This window comes from Mya arenaria, chromosome 12 (assembly GCF_026914265.1).
Source record: "Mya arenaria isolate MELC-2E11 chromosome 12, ASM2691426v1".
In the NCBI taxonomy this organism is placed as follows: domain Eukaryota; kingdom Metazoa; phylum Mollusca; class Bivalvia; order Myida; family Myidae; genus Mya; species Mya arenaria.
In genome coordinates this window covers 7,700,618-7,719,999 of record NC_069133.1, presented here as the reverse complement: position 1 = coordinate 7,719,999, position 19,382 = coordinate 7,700,618, and the positions used below count along the sequence as shown (strand labels likewise).

The window sequence follows — 19,382 nt, the reverse complement described above, 5'->3', positions numbered from 1 at the left end:
TGGCATGTAGATTTGTTTAAAATAATAATGTTTTTGTTTTGCACCATAACTCGGAACTTCTTTTATGTTATTTCTGTTTTCAAATTCAAGTATTTATAAAAGCACTGGTATAGTACGTTTCATACCAAAACACACTTTGTAGTGTTATTTCGTGTGTATTTGCACATGATGATGAATAAAACGTCAGAGAACTTTGTCAACAATTGGTTCATTAGTTGTTGTTTTTTAAATAAGGAAGGTCTATGATTTAATGGGACAGCCCTCGTATCAGTTTAAAAACATTTATGAAAATCACGACAATGGTGTCACTATTTGCGCATTTCGTTTTCCAATAATTATTGCTTACAACTGCTTTACCTCTAAAGTTCAACAACAATTGCGCAATCATATGAAGCGTGTTTATTACTCGTATGTAGAGTTCAAATCAACTTATCCATTAAAAAACAATATTTCATTAATAACGACATGCGCAATGATTGCTTTTAGTTGTCTTCTATGAATGTTCATTCACACACTTCACTTTCCTTTAACATTTGTGTGCACGTATAAACTTGCGAAAATCGCGACATCGATATTGTTTTTTTTTGTGTATGTCATAATTGCGAGGAATCACGACACCGGTCTCGTTTTTTTCTGTATGTTTAAACTCGCACAGACACTGACCATTATTTTGGCGAAAGCTGGAAAAGAACCCCAATCACAAGTTTACTACTAATGTTATAACAAGCACGTAGACCTCAAGTCTATAGAGACAACTGGTTATTTCATTTTATTGGAGTATATTTTATTTTAGCAATGAACCAGTACTGGTAGTTTAATCTATTCTAAGATTAATTCAGTACACTGGTAAGTTTATGGCTTGTCCTTGGACTTCGGGTTAGTGGTTATTTTATTAACCAATGATTAGTGAGGTTAACTAAGGCTGAATAGTATTGGTTTTAACGGAAAGGTTAATTCATTTCGGGGACCCGCTTCTGCCACAATAATGCGCGTTTAGGGAACCTTTTTTAACATTTGGATATTCATTTTGTTCCCTAATCGCCACAAGTCAACTAAGCAGTACCAATGTAAAATATATTCTTCAAATATTACTCCACAATACTCTGACACTTTAATTATTTTAGCCAATACCTTTTACTTATCACACTAAAGTGTTTTATGAAACACAAATAATTAGTTTAATTTAGATCGACTTCTGTCAATAAAGCATCACCATTTTGACACCATCTAGCAGGTGTCCGTTATCTTTCCGCTCAATATACTTAGCGCTGTAATCTGTCATTCTTGGCTAAGAAAACAACAAGTGGGTAAGTGACGCGTAGAGTTGCCAAATCAAAAATCGTCAAAGACTCTGAAGCGGCTGTTTTATATGGACTAAGCCCACTGTGTGGGAACGGACACCGGATATAGCTCAAAAAGTGATAAAACGATAAGCGTTTGATTTTGACACATGGAAAGTTTTCTATCATTGTTTGTATTTTATGGTTATATATTTATCAAAATCGAAGGGTTTCAAATAACTTGACCCTGTACAATATACGACTATGATGGAAATGTGTCTCCTCTTTTGTATAATAGCCCAATTCTCGCCGAAAATTGCATGATCGCTCACAAATGTTCATTCATGTGGTACAATTTCAAACATTTATCAACAAATTAAAAATAAGAATAAAAACTGAATCGAGCGATTTCATTGTAATTACATTATCTAGTAATGTGTAAGATACCAATACGATATGTTTTGTTTTTACGGAGATATTAATACCTTTTGATGCCCTGGCGGTGTACTGGGGATAGATGAAGCAAATAAATAACTGCACAGGGGATAGCTATTAAGTGGACTGAGTATAGTAACGATGTAATTAGAATAACGAGACTGTTATAATGATAACGGCCATTTACCTATACGCGAGCTCGAGGGAAATTGTTTGATGTTGTCCATATCGAGGGATGAGAGCAAAAAAAATGTTGCTGTTTTTTGTATCTGTATATACTTAAAACTGATTCATTAATATAGATTAGTTAACCATGGCGTGTTTTTACAAGCATCAACGTTCAAAATAGATGCATGCATATTGTATATTAACAGTGTTACTATTATTTTTTGTCCCATTTTACATGTTATCACCAGGACACATTTCTCAACGTTGAAACTATCCTCAGTACATAATACGGCTATCCCCAGTACAGTACTGCGAATATTTCTAAGGGCATATCTCTAACAGTTTAAAAATAACATTGCCAGTTCTTACAATAATTATAGTTGAGATTATGATTGTGAAATCCTTCCATTCAGAATTTTATTTTTTCGATATATTTCCTAAAATTAACAATACTTGTCGAAACTCTGTAAGTTTTGAGGTGATCATCTCAGATTTGAAGAAACATTTTTCGAGGTCTGCTAAATCGTAAGCAATTTAAAGTATACCATAGGCCAAATTAAGCATTCAGCTATTAGTTCGAACACTTGTTTCATTTGTGGATACGGTAGATAAGAGTTAACACAGCAAGATATTATCTCTGGTGAAGAAAAACAACTGCATAATTATCGGTTTACTTATCATTTTTTTAGCTATAATCGGTGTCCGTTCCTACACAGTGAGACCCGCTTGTCTAAAATGAGTGAACTTGTCCGGTAAACCCGATGTGGCATGCAACTCATATACATATATGTCAATACTCCGGTCTTCGTTAAATAGTGTTTAGAATTGTTTTCGAAATTGTAACTAAAATGTAATTTATCGGAATGTATAACACTGTTTTGGAATTTCACAACAGCAATAATGTTTCGCAAAAGTCGCATTACATACTGAATGTACCTCGTATCTTGAACAAATATCATCAGTATAAGCAGCTTAAAAAGAGTCACAGGAGCGACACATTGTATATAAAGCAAATTTGTCATGATATATCGTGCATACATCTTGGAAATTGAAAATGCCTTTTTGAAATAAATATTGTTTGAACCAACATCGTTAGAAACCCGACCCACACGTAAGCTAGTTTTTTTTCATAACTCAATTAACCATAATGTTAAATGTTAATTCCGTGATCCAATGTAATTTTGGTATTATTTGAAATGGTAGTGCTCGTTCACTACTGGAATTTAGGCTCACCCGATAAATTCCGCAGCCGAGCCAGATAAACTTTCTCCATCCACGGTACTAACCTAGTATTTTAATTATCCTGTTACTTTGTTTATCTAAACACCCTAAATAACCTTAAATTATTAAGTATCTTTGAAAAGGGGAACAACAGTTGTTTTCCTGTCAGCAAACTCGGTATCCATGTTTAAATTGCCCCAAAATAGTTCTCAAAACTGTTCAACTTTTTTCAATACGATTATAGTCAAAGTCATCGCATTTAAATACGCCAATATCAATTCAAAACATAAAAAAACTTTTAAAAGTGCATAAATATGGATCAGTCACCAAACATTTTCTGATGATGAAACCTGTACTCCTCAAGTCTCAGAGTATGTACAGTGCTCAGGTCATTGTTCAAGATCACGAGAGTTTACAAATAATCGCTACATATTAAACGGATTTAATTCAGGTTGATAGTGTTGGATGTAAAGAACTGCATCGGCAAAGAGATAATTCATTTCTGTTCAAAGTGAGATTTTGCCATTCACCACAGAAATGGAATGCTGCACAGTTTCCAGCATTTGCGGGTGGGGTAAGATTTTCACATGACATGTTGATTTTGAGGTCGATTGCTTTGCCAATGCCATTATTATGCAGAGTGATGGGACTTTATGGGTGAGTGATTGTTGAGGTCGGTTGAATGCGGACTATTGATTTGATACTGAAACATTATTTGTGCTTTTCCTCTACATTTCAGAATAGAAAAAAGTTTGTTGTCGCGATCACATGACCAACTGACTGTAGATAAACATCACGTGGTCTACTATCCTAATAAAGTAAAATTTACACGGCACCTTGTTATTTGACCTATGTGTATGCAAGTGACAGGATGAATACCTTTCAAATAATATGAATGGGGCCATGGAGGCATTTAAATTCACATGCTTGTGTATCGAATACCTTAAATAATTGATTTATGTAGATTTGTGACACTAGCCGCAGGGTTGCCTTTAGAGAAAAAATATATAGAAACGCCCTAATAATACCAGCTGTCAGTATATGTACCAGATATTTTGTTTGCGGTTAGGTAAGTTAATGATTTGTCGACTATTTAGCTGATACAATAATCGAGCACGTCCCTTTAAGCATCATCCATGACATTGCTTCTTTCTTTATTGAAACTGTGAATAGAAATGTTATCCTTATCGATCGTGTTACAAGCGACACTGCATAATTGCGCAGTTCTATTGTATAAACCTAAACAATGAGCTATTTGTCACCGCCCGACTCTTTCAATACAAGATTGTTGACTTGCAATGCGGGTTTTGAAATTCGATAGCATATTTATAAATATTTTTACATCAGGCTGTGGTTGGCTTTTGGGAAAATATCGAGGACGTACAGATTGGATTTAAATAACTGGACGTTGTAAACATCACTTTAGTGGAAACGACCAACATGGTGGATTTGTTTAACACTTGTGCAAAAGTTTTGATACTGATATTGATGCAGCAAATAAGTGCAGGTAAGCGCATTAGTCTAAAATAATTAGGGATGAGACATGAGACGGTCATCACGCGATGAGATACGTATCGATACAATATTTTTGTTGCAGATGTTTGCATTCACACACACACACACACACACACACACACACACACACACACACCAAAGAAACAGGAAGAGTTGTCATTGTTATATCCATTTTGTTTAAAAAAAATGTCATTATTGTGATTATATTTTTACCAGAAAGTTAAATGAACATGAGTATGAGTTTGAACGTTACATTAACATATTTGAGCTTTCATAACCATTTCTAAAACCATATTATATGCTAAAATATATCTGCAATATTTATCAATAGAAGACATTTTGAATATACATCATACCAGGATGTTAAACTATTTAATGTCAATGTTAGGGCTGTTAAAATGTTATGTAGAATTCTAACTTTTGACGATTGCATTTAGTTATTACACCTCCATATGTTGATATCTCATTGTAACTTTACCATCGCCGTTTATTACACTCCTAATGGCAATGCTTCTCTTTCAGACGTCGCCGTTGTTGCCACTCAAATCGCCGTTGTTAACACTCCTGTTTCCGTTATAACTCATATTCCGTTTAACACACGTAGTCATTGTCTCTAGCTTTTATCTGTGCAATCGTCAAAATTTCTTCTCGATACGTCCTTTATTTCAACTGCCATCGACGTGAAACATCCTTTCGGCAACATAACTTTACCATGCCGAGGTTGTTAAGTCTCCCGTCGCCGTTATGTATTCTCCTGTAGTCAGTGTTACCCTCTCATCGTTGCTGGCACCACTCCTGTCGATGTTGTACTATAAATCCCGTCGTTGTTGTGTACGGCCTTGTTTCAAGTACCGTGACCGTTACATCAACTCCCGTCTTTGTTTGTAACCATTCAATATTTCAGATTGTATTTTTGGTATTTTTATCGTACTTATAAGTTTAGTGCGATTGTACATGATGTATGCTGTATTAGTATCGTTGAATATCGAGACATGCTCAAATAGTCAGATGTCCTCATTAGAATTTCATAATAAAAGCATTCACGTTCTCTCACGTGGCTAATTAGCAGTCGATCTTCATGCACCGAATGTGTTTTTACCCGACGCGGTATAGTATGAGATGCATATGATATTCTTAACGTTGTCGGATGGCATGCTTAAAGTTATAAATGAAAGAATTCATAAAAACTAAAACATTAATTTTTCTTGTATTAAACGGAAATTAACGAGCATTTAAGGCAAAGATTGATATAAATACGCGCTAAATAACTTCTCAACGGTCTTAAAGGAACTGTACTCCGTATGATAAAACAGCGAAAATGTCGAAAACTGACATAAACTTGGTATCGATGTGTACAATGCATTGGAACTTACTAACTGAAGTACCACATAGTTTACAATTAATTTATTTTTCGCAGGTTTTTCGTATTTTTCCATTAAAAATATAACTAGGTATGTCTATCCAGTATAATTCATTCCTATGCGTGATTGGCTAGTCGATGTTATCACGTGATATGACCATGTTAGGTATATAGTTTAAATATTCCACCTGTATAGAGCAAGCCTTCGTTGCATAGTGGATACAGCACTGGACTGCAATTTTGGCGACGCCGGTTCGAACCCGGTCTCCGACTCGATTTGTTTTTTACATTTTGGTATGTTTTTTTACAATTATGATATCAAAGAGTAAAACATTTCATTAAATAATTGTCCTGAGATTCGTTACAGAAAAAAACGTTTTTTGTGCCAATCTGGTGTACAGTTCCTTTAAGGCCAAGTGATGTATTTTTTTAAATATATTGACATAACTAGATAAGTATAAACTTTTGATTTGAAAAAACGTTCTGTGGTAGTGCCTATTTAATGAAAATTGGGTTTTAGATATTCGGCGTGTATTTTCGGATAACGTTGACTACTTTGACTCCTGATTCTTCATGCAAAACATAATGCTGGTTACTCAAAACAAATCAGCAAACAAAACTTCGTTTAACGAACGGTGAGGGATATGTATAAGGTTTATACCGGTTAAGGGGACCAAAAAGTTGTGTACCGATACGTATCGCCAACGGTGATACGATATTCTATAAGTCGTATAACCCCTAGAAAATATCGTATTTGCATAAAATTTGTTTGAATTAATAATATATATGAAATATATGCAACCAAATTCATATTTTCAGATGCCGTATGTAACACAAACCCAGGTAATATATATTCTCAGCTTTATTGAACAGAGACATATTTTAAAACACCTCTAACTTTAAATTCAGGGTTTTCGGTAGTTTATTGGAGAACAATGGTGGGTTATATCCTGATAAACTCACCGTTTCATACAGTGAGTTCAACGAAAGATAAATTCACTGCCCTCTCGCAAATAAACCTGTTTTACAGGGGGAAAACACACACAACGTTAACCCACAAAGTGCGGTGAATAAAAGCAATAATTACTGGTTTTGAACAAGCATAAGGCATAAAATGATACTAAATATAAATGTTTTTTCGGTGTATGAATGCAATATATTTCACCTCGCAGACACTAAAGGTGCATATTTCACTCGTGACATTGCCACTCATTAAATACTTACGTACTTTTTGTACATTTTACTAAAATGTTCGTGTTTTATTGTTTAATCAGTGACATGAATTCTGCGTGTAAGTTATTCATGTAAACATCACACTTCAACAGAGAATATATATATGTTTTAGTTATCTTTTTTCATAATGACTATGTATTTAATAATACTGTATATGACATAATTTAAATTACATTGACTCGTATCAACTATTCATTATTTGTGTGTAAGATCGGATTATATAGCACTTAATAACGAAATTAAAATATCTTTGCGGTCAAGATTTAGAAATTTGACACGCGTGTTTTTAAGGTATTTGAACAAGTAAATTTGAGAGAAAATATGTTATAAATGAAAATATATAATCATCAATAATCTACTTTAGATAAACATTGAGTTGGTATATTTACATCATTATTATATGACCAATAAATAGACGTCTCTAAGTTGTCCAGAATGCCATCGAAAAAATATAATATATATTATGTTTACTTGGGTTTTCTTGTAATCCTGATCTAAATATAGAAAGTTTTGGGGTTTGGTTCTTAGAAATCTCTCAATATTCGTATTGTCTTGCGACTTTTCCGGTTTGGTTTCCTATTTTTTCATCACAATCTTGCTTGTTCGCGAATCTAAACGGGAACCCATCTATTGACATATCCGGAATCAAAGTGGCTGCTTGTCAAAGTTCAGACATCTTTTTGCAACACTTTCAGTAATTTAAAAAAAGGGAAGCAGTGAAACAAATTGTCATATAATAAATGGTTTGTTGGTAAGTGAGCCATTGAATATTATCTGTTATTCAATGGTAAAAGTCATATGACCGAGACTCTGCGCCTTGGTCAATATGACTTTCTGCCAGTGAATATCAGATGATATTCAATGACTCACTTGTCAATAGCTGTATGATAATATTAAGAAGAAGAATGTTAGAGATGCTTATATAATAAATGATATTTTAACACTACTTGCTTTTTCATAAAAAACAAAAACAAGAATCACTGCAATAATACGAAAACCAAAAAATCCCTAAAAAGGTCCCAAAGTGTTTTGTTTTGTTAAGACGAAATTCTATTGAATTCCTGACCGGAGCGCTTAACACTGCTCTATTCAGGATGACATAATACATAAATGAGAAGATTTCCCTATGGGGGTAAGCTATACGCTATTATACTGTCTAGCTGAATAAAGAAACTGTGCATGCAAAATATACCAGTTCATATAATAACTTAAGGAATAGTTATTGATGACTTAATTCTCAAACGTGTCACATGCTTTGAGGAAGTACCTGACTGTATCGCAGTCAATAAATTGAAGTAAACAGAATTATCGAAGGCCATGCTTTATTTTAGACGCATTTCTTATTGGCACGGTTTCAAGTGTGTATGGGTGCGTTAACTATTATTGAATACTTTTATTCATTGAATGCATACATATATTTGCGAATACTATTACAGCCCTAATGTCCTACCCATCGTCCTTGAATTACGTGTAAAATGTATTTAGAAGTATTAAAGGTTAAAACCGAGCATGTGCAAATGTACTGATATGTTACAGTCTAATAATTTCTCTATACTTAGAAATCTTGCTGTTTATGCACATAACGCCTTGAATTACGATGGCAAGCTACTACTGTTATAGTTGTTGATGCAACAATTAGAACAATATAAACTACTCATTACCTATATATGTATAAGTACATGAGAAAGCAGAAACTGCGACTTGAAACTCAAAATAAAACGAGTCACAAAGAATCGCATTCAAACAGATTTTTGTAATAGATTTTGTCTTATACAAAATAAAGTATTCACCATATCCTTCAATTCTGAAGAATCTAATAATTAAATGTTGTATACAATGATAGACAACTGTACTAGATTCCTTTTATCCGCTAATCAGTGAATAACTTATCTGATTATCCATCGTGTACTGAACTATATCTCCTGTCTCGAATTGATCATAATCCTTGTTTACACGAAATTGCGCATGTCACTTAGTTATCCCTGGAATTCAATTTTACCCTTTCCGTATTGTTTAATCGTACTACGGTGGGACAGAGGTAACACTTTATATTGTAGTCACAATTTAGTAACTCGAGGCCACAACTTAGTAAATTGTGGCCACAACTTAATAAGTTGAGTCTACATCTTAGTAAATTGTGGCCACAGCTTAGTAACTTGAGGCCACAACTTAGTAAATTGGGGCCACAACTTAATAAGTTGAGGTTATATCTTAGTCAATTGTGGCCACAGCTTATTAACTTGTGGCCACAACTTAATTTATTGAGGCCACAACTTATTAACTTGTTGCCACAACTTAGTAAATTGTGGCCACAACTTATAAACATGTGGCCACAACTTACTTAATTGAGTTTAGCCAATCAAAACAGCCGTTTAATCTTTACCGCTTTATGGTTATGGCACAGTAAGCACTTCTGATACTAAACCGCTCCTTGTACCCAGCAAAAGTGAATAATATGCTAGTAATTCAAATAAGTGTACATCCTTTGCACAGAGTAATGAGATCGTTGACGTGAGTATAGTGACGCTCGTTCTATTTGTGACTTTGTTTACAACTTTATCGAGCATTCTTGACGTAATTATGGTTACATAATTATGCGACAACGGTGCTTGGCGAATGAATTCAGCGTTAGGTTTGAGTTTATCATATATGTCTATAACCATGACTCGCCAGGATGACAGTGTTCCATCATCTTTCTTCTTCCTATTGCTTCCATCAGGCCTTAATAAGGCCTGTTTTACAACAGGCAAAATATACGTTGTATCCATAGTAACGTACTATCACCGGTAAAAGCCATATTGTCAAAGGCCACTATTTAATAAGTTTTGACCACAAGTTATTACGTTGTGGCCTCAGAATACTAGATTGTGACCTCAAGGTACTAAGTTGTGACCACAATTTACTAAATTGCGGCCACAATATAAATTAAGTGTTGCGGATGTCACCTCTGTGCCACCGTATATGAATCTATTATATACACATGACACTTATTATTTGTTGTGTTTTGAGTAATCTAAATTACTTTGACACGTGTGTAAATATCCTGAATGTAAAAACACAATGTAACCCAAAGGATTAATTACGAAAAGAAGGCCGAAAATAACTGATTGTAATTGTATTCTAAATTGTTAACCAGAAATTTATATGAAAGAATAAATCCTGCTGCACTGTACAACTATTAAATTTAAAGAAAAAATATTTAGAAAACGTTATGTTAGATCAGTAAGGCACAATTTCAATGCCGACAAAATAAGTTATTTAACGAGTCCTGTACTAGTCTAAAGAACTTTCGCTTTCGATTTAAAGTTTAGACTTTAGAAATGGGACGTAAATCGAAATAATTATGTTCGAAAACGGATTGATTAAATGGAAGGGTTACTCCCCTTTCTTTTGGCGCAGCATTACTAGTAAGGGAATATTTTTTTCATGCTAACAAATTGTTGGTAAAGTATTGATAAAGAATTATGCAATGCATTATGATGAACAAATTGTATAATGAAGTGAAAAGTATTGTAATCACTTGTTACTGTAAATGTCTGAAAATTATTAGAATGTTTGATTGTGAGATTAAATTTAATATAACTAGATGATGAACTTGACAAGATCTGACAAACTACATATTATGTTGTACATATCAAATATTTGAAGATATCATTATTGTATTATGTCCGTCCGTTACTTGTTATTAATTGCATATCTTGTATGTATTGAAATGTTCAAATCATGGATCATTTTGATCTAATTCAGTGAACAAATAATGTGTATTAAATCGTTTTTGAATATAATTTCTTCTTTTACAACAAAAATATATGTGCTTTAGATAAAATCTATTCAACTAAATGTATGTCTTTTTTACACAGATCCCTGCTACAGATACAATGGAGCAAAGGAAGTTCCCAAGATATATACCAGACACCCGAACATCTCTTACTCAGCTACATTAAATAATAGAGACTGCGACGTCTTTGCAATGAACACGAGCGCGTGGTACATGAGTGATTATCCTATGACCACACATAAGGTGAAAGTCAAAGCTTGCGGTGCGGATTTGCCAATCTGGATGAATGGTTCGTACAATTTGGTAGGAATAGTATATGCATGTTTAGTTTTGTTTCGAAAACGCGGTACCTTGGAGCCTTTACGCCAAGTATTGGAAAGGATGACATGTTAAAATATCATCCCATTTTCTACTGTTTGATAGATGTGGTAAAGTTGTACGAGACGAAATATATTGATGCAAGTAGGTTTTTGTGAAAAGTAATTGACATTGAAATAAAGGAATTAATTGTTTATTTTCTGATTTGTTGTAGAATATATTTCACTATTTTTTTTGAAGATACAAATTCCAGTTTTTTAAACATGCTAATTGAAAGTCTTTCGTTCGTCCTTTTAGATACTTTGCCAACTGTATCAGATGGATTCGTGAACAGAACAGTGTGCGTGAGTAGCTTGGTCTCATCCTGTGACGCCAATTATTCAGTGAACGTCAAATATTGTGGCTTTTACTACGTTTACTGTCTCTGGGAATTACCAAATGGATGTCCCCAAAGATTTTGTTTTGGTTAGTCAAATGTGTATGTTTTTTCACCAGTGTTCAGTATACAGTTTGTAATTATTGATGATGAAAATAAATCTTATCTAATAAAAGTTATACATGTACGTTGTGCCTTTAAACAAGGTAATAAAAACATTGGCCCCTGGGCTAGTCGCTGTAGCTTTCATTGTATAATTAAATCTAAAACTTCTTTCTTTCAGATGTTGACTTGAGCAAGCAAACTACGACGACCGCCACAACTACAACTGAATCCGCAACTACAACTGAATCCGCAACTACAACTGCACCTTCATCAACTACGGATACGTTCACAACTACATCAGAGCCTGTCAAAAGTAAGATCCTGATAGTGTTTCTATAAACAACCTAACCTACGTCTTCGGCTTCTTAACGCCAGCTCCACCACTTATCGGTGGTGAGAAGAAAATGAGCTGTCGACACTTTTGTGGTGCAGATGCTCGCTTAGTTAATTTGTACATACGTTAATATGATTTATAATTCATCTGATATTTTCATTACATGGACATATTTCGAAAATCGGATTATGTGGTACCGTGTTAAATAAACACTAACAACAGGCTGGCTACGATTCCGTTTCAATATAGTACGAATTGTTGTGCCATGCGGTTTTCTACCAATTCAGACTTGTGTATATCTTTGCATCTGTTAGCAATTCAACAACATTTCGGTATTTAAATAAACGTATGCATTGATAAACAATTATATTATAGCGTTGCGTCAATCTGTTTTAAAAATGTTGTTTTATGTTTTGTATTTGAATATCGAATGTTATTTTCTTTTATCAGAGGATGTTCGATTGATATGTATAAGTGTATTAATGACGCTTATTGCTGTGATCGGGTGGTCTTATGTGGTATTTCTACTCTATAGATCTAAGAGGTAAGAACTTTGCAGAAGTATATGTTTAAGTACGCAATAAGGTGCGAAATAAAGTCAATTTTGATAGGAAAGACCATTTATTATTGTATCTTTACGTAGGATAAACATATATGAAATATCAGTATTGGTTAAAACTAACGATAGAAATATTGAAAATATTTGACCAAAAACTTGCCTACTGATTGAGAAGATATATATAACTTTTATATAAGTAATTTAGTAAATTGAGTTAAGTTAAATTGTACAATTAAACGTCAACTAAAGCGAGAGTAGAAGTATCTTGGACGCTTTTGAAATCATATACTAAACTGTCATTTTTTTACTTTAGACAAAATGCTGCTATGGGTTTCAACACTAGGTTAGTATTTATTTTCCTTAAAAAATCGTTATAATACTGTTTTGATTTTCAGTTTAATTGCAATCACTCGATCCTGAGCGCAGTGGCCTATCTCACAGAGACTTGAAAGTATGCTGCAGATCCCAACAGCTGACCCTGGCTTACTTTAAAGTTTAAGTAGTTGCCTGTGTCCTCAATTGGGTAAAACCAGTCTTGATCCTGAAAATGAAAAAAATACAACATTTTATGGACTGCTTATCACGTCATGGGACAAAATACAACTAATAATCATGATTTGTCGACAATATTTCAACATTTTATAAAATCTATAAATCCACAAGGGTTATATAATTGACAAGAGAAGAAACTTTCTCAAACACCCTTCGTCATGAAAACGGTAAACGTCCAGTTCAGACATGGATTTTATAGCTAATATACCAATCCAAATCATATCAATGCGTTCTGCGCAAAGAATAATCATTTTTACACCGAAATGACACAACAATCTTACCGGTTATTCCAATTGTAGCAGGAATCCGATTAAAAATATACACTATCGTGAAAATTTCGCCATACACGGGTCTTTTCGACTAATTCTTCTGCTGTAATGAGCGCCTGAAATGATCCCGATGATACGATGATATACCATCGAGATCATTAAAATTTTCAGGCATTCATAACAGCAGTAGAATTGCGTTGAAGGTCGCGTGAAGGAATTACGTCAGCGTGATGTTATAGCTGCATCTGTTGAACCTGTCAAAACTAAGACATTGGCAACTCCGGATAGCGGACGTCATTTCGCATAGAATATTGAATTGTTGAAGTGGTAGCATAAACGCAAAAGAGCTGAAACTAAATATGCTTACATTTGTTTAATTTTCTCTGAGAATACATGTATATACTAAATAGAAAAAAGATACATTTAATGTATCGACTGGTAGGGGATCTCAATGCAAATTACCGTAGCCGTAATTACTGATGGTTTTCTAAAATAATTTCAATACTAATTGCTCAGTTATACTTTACAGAAACGAAGTTGCACCTGCGTTTAAACCACCGATCGGCGATTCAATGTAAGTATCTTTCTTTTTTTTCAACTTTATCAAAGGGAATATTTAACTAAATTACAATTAAATATGATGTGCCAAATGTAAATATGAACAAGCCAGTTTTCACATGATGTAGGGTAATGGTTAAGATTTCTGCATTTCACTTTAGGGCCATTCTACAGAAACGGTTTTTTCATGTCCCAGCTTTTTAATTGCATGTAAATGATGTGTTACAATATTTTAACACATAGACTTATTCAATCGATAAAGCAACTCTTGTTTTTAAATATTTATATGCTATTAAACAAAAATATATGAAAAAGAGTAATCTTTTTCAGATTTTAACCCAACACCCGTCCTTTTTTCAATGTCCCAATTTCTGGCCTGCTACGCTAAAGTATGTAGTAAGCGGTCTTAGGTTCAAATGAGCTTCCTTTTTAATATGGACAACAGTGCCAGTTTTCACACAGACAAAATGGACTCAACAGTGATTAATGTTTCAATTTCTTTAAATGAACATCTTCAATATCAAACCAAAAATGAATCAATATAAAATGAATTGTTTGTTTTGTTATAGTATGTTACAGTAGGGGTTAAGCCAGGTTTTATAAAGAAAAAGGTGCTGCAGAAAAGGGATAGGAAACTAAGAGCGAAAAGGACACATTGTATTAGGCTGTGAACAACTTAAACATTATACATATGTTGGAAAGTGTGTGTAATTCAAGTACTTATAGGATTCAACTGCCAAATATGTAGGGTGCATATCAAGGGGTGAATGCGAAAAGGTTCTAAGTGACATGGAACAGAGAAGCAGATAGAACCTTTTCGCTTTCACCCCTCGAATTGTGCTGGTCTATATGATAGCAGAAGGTTGCTATCAAAACGGACATGGTGCACCATCCTTCCAAAGTTCTTTTGCTAAAACCTTAGTTACAGTTTTTCAGTGAAGGGATACTAAACTAATTAATTCGAACTGTGTTGCAAAATGTGTAGTTCTATAATATTATGGTAGATCTTTTCTCTTACAATAGAGCAAATATTTAAAGGGTTTTCAGAGAAATTATAACGCATTTTCATAAACGTTATTGATGTTTTGTCAAAATGATACTGCTAATACTATATGTGTATATTTCAGGTGCAGTCCTGTGTATGGAACAGTTGTCGAGAAATATTGAGGAAAATAAAGAAAAGTTTGAAATAACGTGAACATGTATCAGATGATATGTTTATTGGCTTAAAAATATGTTATAAACCTCACACTGTATCAATGAAAAACATCACATTGAAGATAATTTTTATTAGTTATAATGGCTATTTAAAGCTAACGTCTTAGTTGTAAGTTTGGCAAAGTTTGTCTGATTTTGCTAGTATATATTATAATAAGTGCTTGACAATTACTCAATATTAAGCTTCATTTTAAATCAATATTTAAAGTAAATTCTTGAACTTAAGATATTTTGTCTCACACTCGTTGACAAGAGGGCCCATATATGCTAAAAACTGACTTCCTCTTTGAATACGTCACCATAATTATCAACATAACATGTAAAAAATAACAGTTTGTATCCGTCTAAATTTACATACAAATGCTTATCTAAATGTATGGTAAGACTATCCACAGCTACAATCGTTCCAAATAAGTAGATATCGTTTAAACTGATATTTCGAAAACAATTCCGTATTAGTTAGCATTTCTTAGACAAACAGGCCTGGTTCATGCATTTGTAAAAAGGCCTGAAACGTCACGATAATCGTATTTGTATACATTTTTAAGGCTCCAATTTCTCAAAAGTGTAAGAAGCTAAAGTAGCTTATTTCATTAAGCCAAATTAGTTTATCGTATTTATTATGAGATGATTTCCTTTTTTGTCCGAAAACACGGAAGAATGTAAATATTACACAAATTATACCAAAACAAAAGGGTCAACTTTTGAGAAATTAGGGCCTGTTCGTTAAAGACCGGCATGTGTCCTGTTTTCTTATATACGCGGCAGACTATTATCGGTCAAGAATAAAAAAATAATTTGTTTTTAAATTTTATACTGCATGCATTTATAAATGTTTATTTTGTACATGATTTTAAAGTAAGGCCGATACTGCCACTTACTGGTTGTTGCATGCCAAGAGTAGGTTTATGCAATTATAAGTTTAACCCAAACATTTATGAATACAACATGTACATATTTGTAGTTTTGCGTGCCTTAAATGAAAAATCAAATAGTGTTAATAGTTTAACCTTGTCCCTATATTTCTCATATTATGAGTACAGTCCAGAGTTCAGTTAAAGCTAACTCAAGGCGTTAGCAGCTAACGTTTGTAACTTGGTTCCCCTCGTGCAGTATAAATTATGCATGCGCTGTGATACAACATGGATACAAAACAAAACAGCGAACGTGAGCTTATATTAGCGTTAACTGAACTCGCTGGTATGTGTTACCATGGAACCGTTCATTTATAAGTCTAACACGAATGTTTGTGTACTTTTTCCCCATTGCTCGTGCATGTTTTTTCTGTCGTGTTGCTTTTGGTATTTTGTATAAAGTTTTAGCATCTACACGTTGACTAATATAAACGTTTGCTTGATGCGCAAAAGAAATAATATCATTATCATTTACGCGTTTAAATCATAACCAGAAGAACATATTGGTTAAAACAATATTTATTTAAAAAAACAACAGTTTCTTTTGTTAGATTTACAAAGTTAAACCATAAAGTAAGAATTTATTGTGGCAGTAATACGTGAAAAATATACAAGTGATAAAATACTCACGAAATAATAGAGAAAGAAGCTTGCTTTGAATCGTATATTATGGTCGGTTCTGCCAAAAGAGTCATATTCAAAGCAAATTGTAGTATACATTTATAACTAAGACAGCAGTAACTATTGTATTGTACTGTTTTTCAGAACACTGTCCGTTGGATAAACATATCAAAGCTACCTATGGGTTACCTGCTCGAATATTATTATTTTCCGTCTGTTCTTCTTTTATTGTATACTTATCAGGCGTTTATTATGCGTTGAACAACACAAATATAAAGAGAAAGAAATAATTATGCATTCAGTTTGAAACTTTGCTATTATGATTGTGACTGCAACTGGTAAAATTGGAGTCAAAAAGAGACACTGAGGGCAATGTTTGACCCTTTCAAAAGGTCAGGGTACTATTTATATGTATATACATTGCTTTTCTTTTTCATTTTATGTCAATGCATATAATATTTCGAAAGAATTTGTGTGTTTGTTTGTGTATTGAATAAAATATGCCAATATTCAAAGATTCCAAATTTATTTTGCCATAATGTTACAGTGCCTCGTGACATGGGAAATTGACTCGTATTTACCTAGCCCAGTTAAAGTGTGTTTTATATGATGTATTACTTGTGTGTGTTTTAAGTGTTGCGTCTACCATTGATATCAATGAGCAGTCTAAATCAAATCGAGACTGCTGTTTTAAATTGCGTATTCCAGAATGTATTTTGTTTTGCATTTAATTATTTTTGGTGAAATAAGATGGTCACTTTGTCCCATATAAATTAGAATGGTTCATTCACACTAGACCAACAACGTCGGAAGATAGTATGTTCTGAAGCATTCATTTAGTCATACATCTGTATAACAGTCATGGTCAAATGATCAAGATATCAATTTAATATGTGTACACTGTTGTACGCTATTTCATTTATGCATATTTTTTCTTTCCAATTCTATTTTTAAACAACATTGTAATAATGGCAGGGTAAAAAAATCTAAATATTACCTACCCTACGTGTAAACGCCAATCTGATTGGTTGCGAAGAGCGACCTCTTGTTTATGAATTTAAGAAATGTATTTTCAATATATTTCAACGAAATAAATAATGTTTAAGCTAATCAAGTACACATGTTACACAGGGCCGTAACTAATGCGTAAGGCATTATTATCATGGGGTCAAAGAGCTTTTTTATGAATTATTTTGGATGTACAAGAACATGTCAAGTAGTACAAAACGTTGCTTTTGGTTGACACGTGTTTTGCTACTATGAAAGCATTTTAAGTGGAAACTTGCTTCTATACTGCTACACAAAAGACTGCAAAGACTGTTAACGTTTGAATGGACTGAGTGTGGTGCAGTAACAGTGAACATTAAAACGAAATTATAATTTTGTTATCCAATACTCGGATATTTAGACTACATCGAGACAATTTTCTAGGGCCAGCGCTTTGTTAAAGGGATCAGACGTGTTGACAGGAAAGGCTATTCTCCAAACAAAAATATGCATATAACTCGCTGTGTACAAAGGTAATGTTGAAGGAGTAAGGAAATTACCCAGTCGGATGCATTCCGATTTGGATTCCGTGACATAGGAACTTTTAAAAGCGGATGGTTTCGGAATAAAGTGTAAAGATAGAGTAGCATGCTCAGATCCCGTCACTAAGTTAAAAAAAAGCTGGAGCCCGGAGCGCTTAGCAAACGTTTTGCCTCTGTTTTGAACAATGCAGTGGTTTCCTATTATGTAAACAATAGTTTAAGGGAACCCAGTGAACCTATTCATTGCAGAGTCCATCGGATTCATTGACTCTGAGCTCTATTTGCTGGACGTTAAGTTCACGGAATGCAAACGAGAACAACTGTATAAACATTTAGATTACCTTTTATGGCAAACTTAAGTCCTGCCATACACTATCAACAACACAATTTGTTAAACAAAACATCGCTGACCTGTACGCATGTGATTTAAGCACCAATTCCTCAAACTTCGCTAGTTCAAACGTTTGTTTTAGGGGGCCAGAAATAATCACTCCATTCGGGTATTTCTGTGTAGCTCCTAGAGACGTTTACAATCAAAAGTTCAATGACAATTATGTCAAAAACCGTAGTAAACAATTCGACTCATAAAATTATATATGCAGTTCTCTTGAAACTGAATTTTCACGCAATGTTAAACTTCGAAAGTATTTTGTGGTGTGTCTCTCGTTCAGTATCATTTTAGTCCTTACTTCGTGTCACTAAACAGGGTTTATATTTGAATGTTGACTTCTAGGCTTGTTCCTGTAGTTACCATTCTATTTTCGATAGAAAATGAAACACTTGACTGTCGGATACTTCACAAATCATGTTAATCCATCAAAAGTCAATATCGATACGAAAATCAATGACAGTGTTTGATTCGTTTCGTTTGATTTTTAGAAAACACATCTTGTTTTCAACGAATTTATCACAGATAACTTTGGGTAAAAGGCGGACACCTTGACTACTAGACCACTCTCACTCTGGTTGGGATCGAACTTACAACCTCTTAGTTGAAAGGCGGACACCTTGATTACTAGACCATTCTCGCCCTGGTTGG

General features: G+C 33.7%; 1 protein-coding gene across 3 annotated transcripts; it reads left to right on the top strand.

The window, feature by feature from the left end:
• The first annotated feature begins 4,156 nt into the window (after window positions 1-4,156).
• LOC128212216 (pancreatic secretory granule membrane major glycoprotein GP2-like) lies at window positions 4,157-17,329 on the top strand. 3 transcript variants are annotated; one of them, XM_052917554.1, is made up of 10 exons: window positions 4,157-4,173; window positions 4,452-4,611; window positions 6,799-6,822; window positions 11,073-11,279; window positions 11,606-11,773; window positions 11,968-12,102; window positions 12,574-12,667; window positions 12,996-13,025; window positions 14,033-14,077; window positions 15,189-17,329. In XM_052917554.1, the coding sequence occupies exons 2-10, from the start codon at window positions 4,545-4,547 to the stop codon at window positions 15,226-15,228; spliced, it is 810 nt and encodes a 269-aa protein (XP_052773514.1). In that variant the 5' UTR covers window positions 4,157-4,173; window positions 4,452-4,544; the 3' UTR covers window positions 15,229-17,329. The 3 variants fall into 3 exon arrangements, 2 of the variants coding, with proteins under 2 accessions (XP_052773514.1, XP_052773513.1); XR_008257405.1 differs by lacking the exons at window positions 4,157-4,173; window positions 12,996-13,025 and adding an exon at window positions 13,078-13,133 and having other exon boundaries at window positions 4,301-4,611; XM_052917553.1 differs by lacking the exon at window positions 4,157-4,173 and having other exon boundaries at window positions 4,306-4,611.
• Window positions 17,330-19,382: the final 2,053 nt, after the last annotated feature.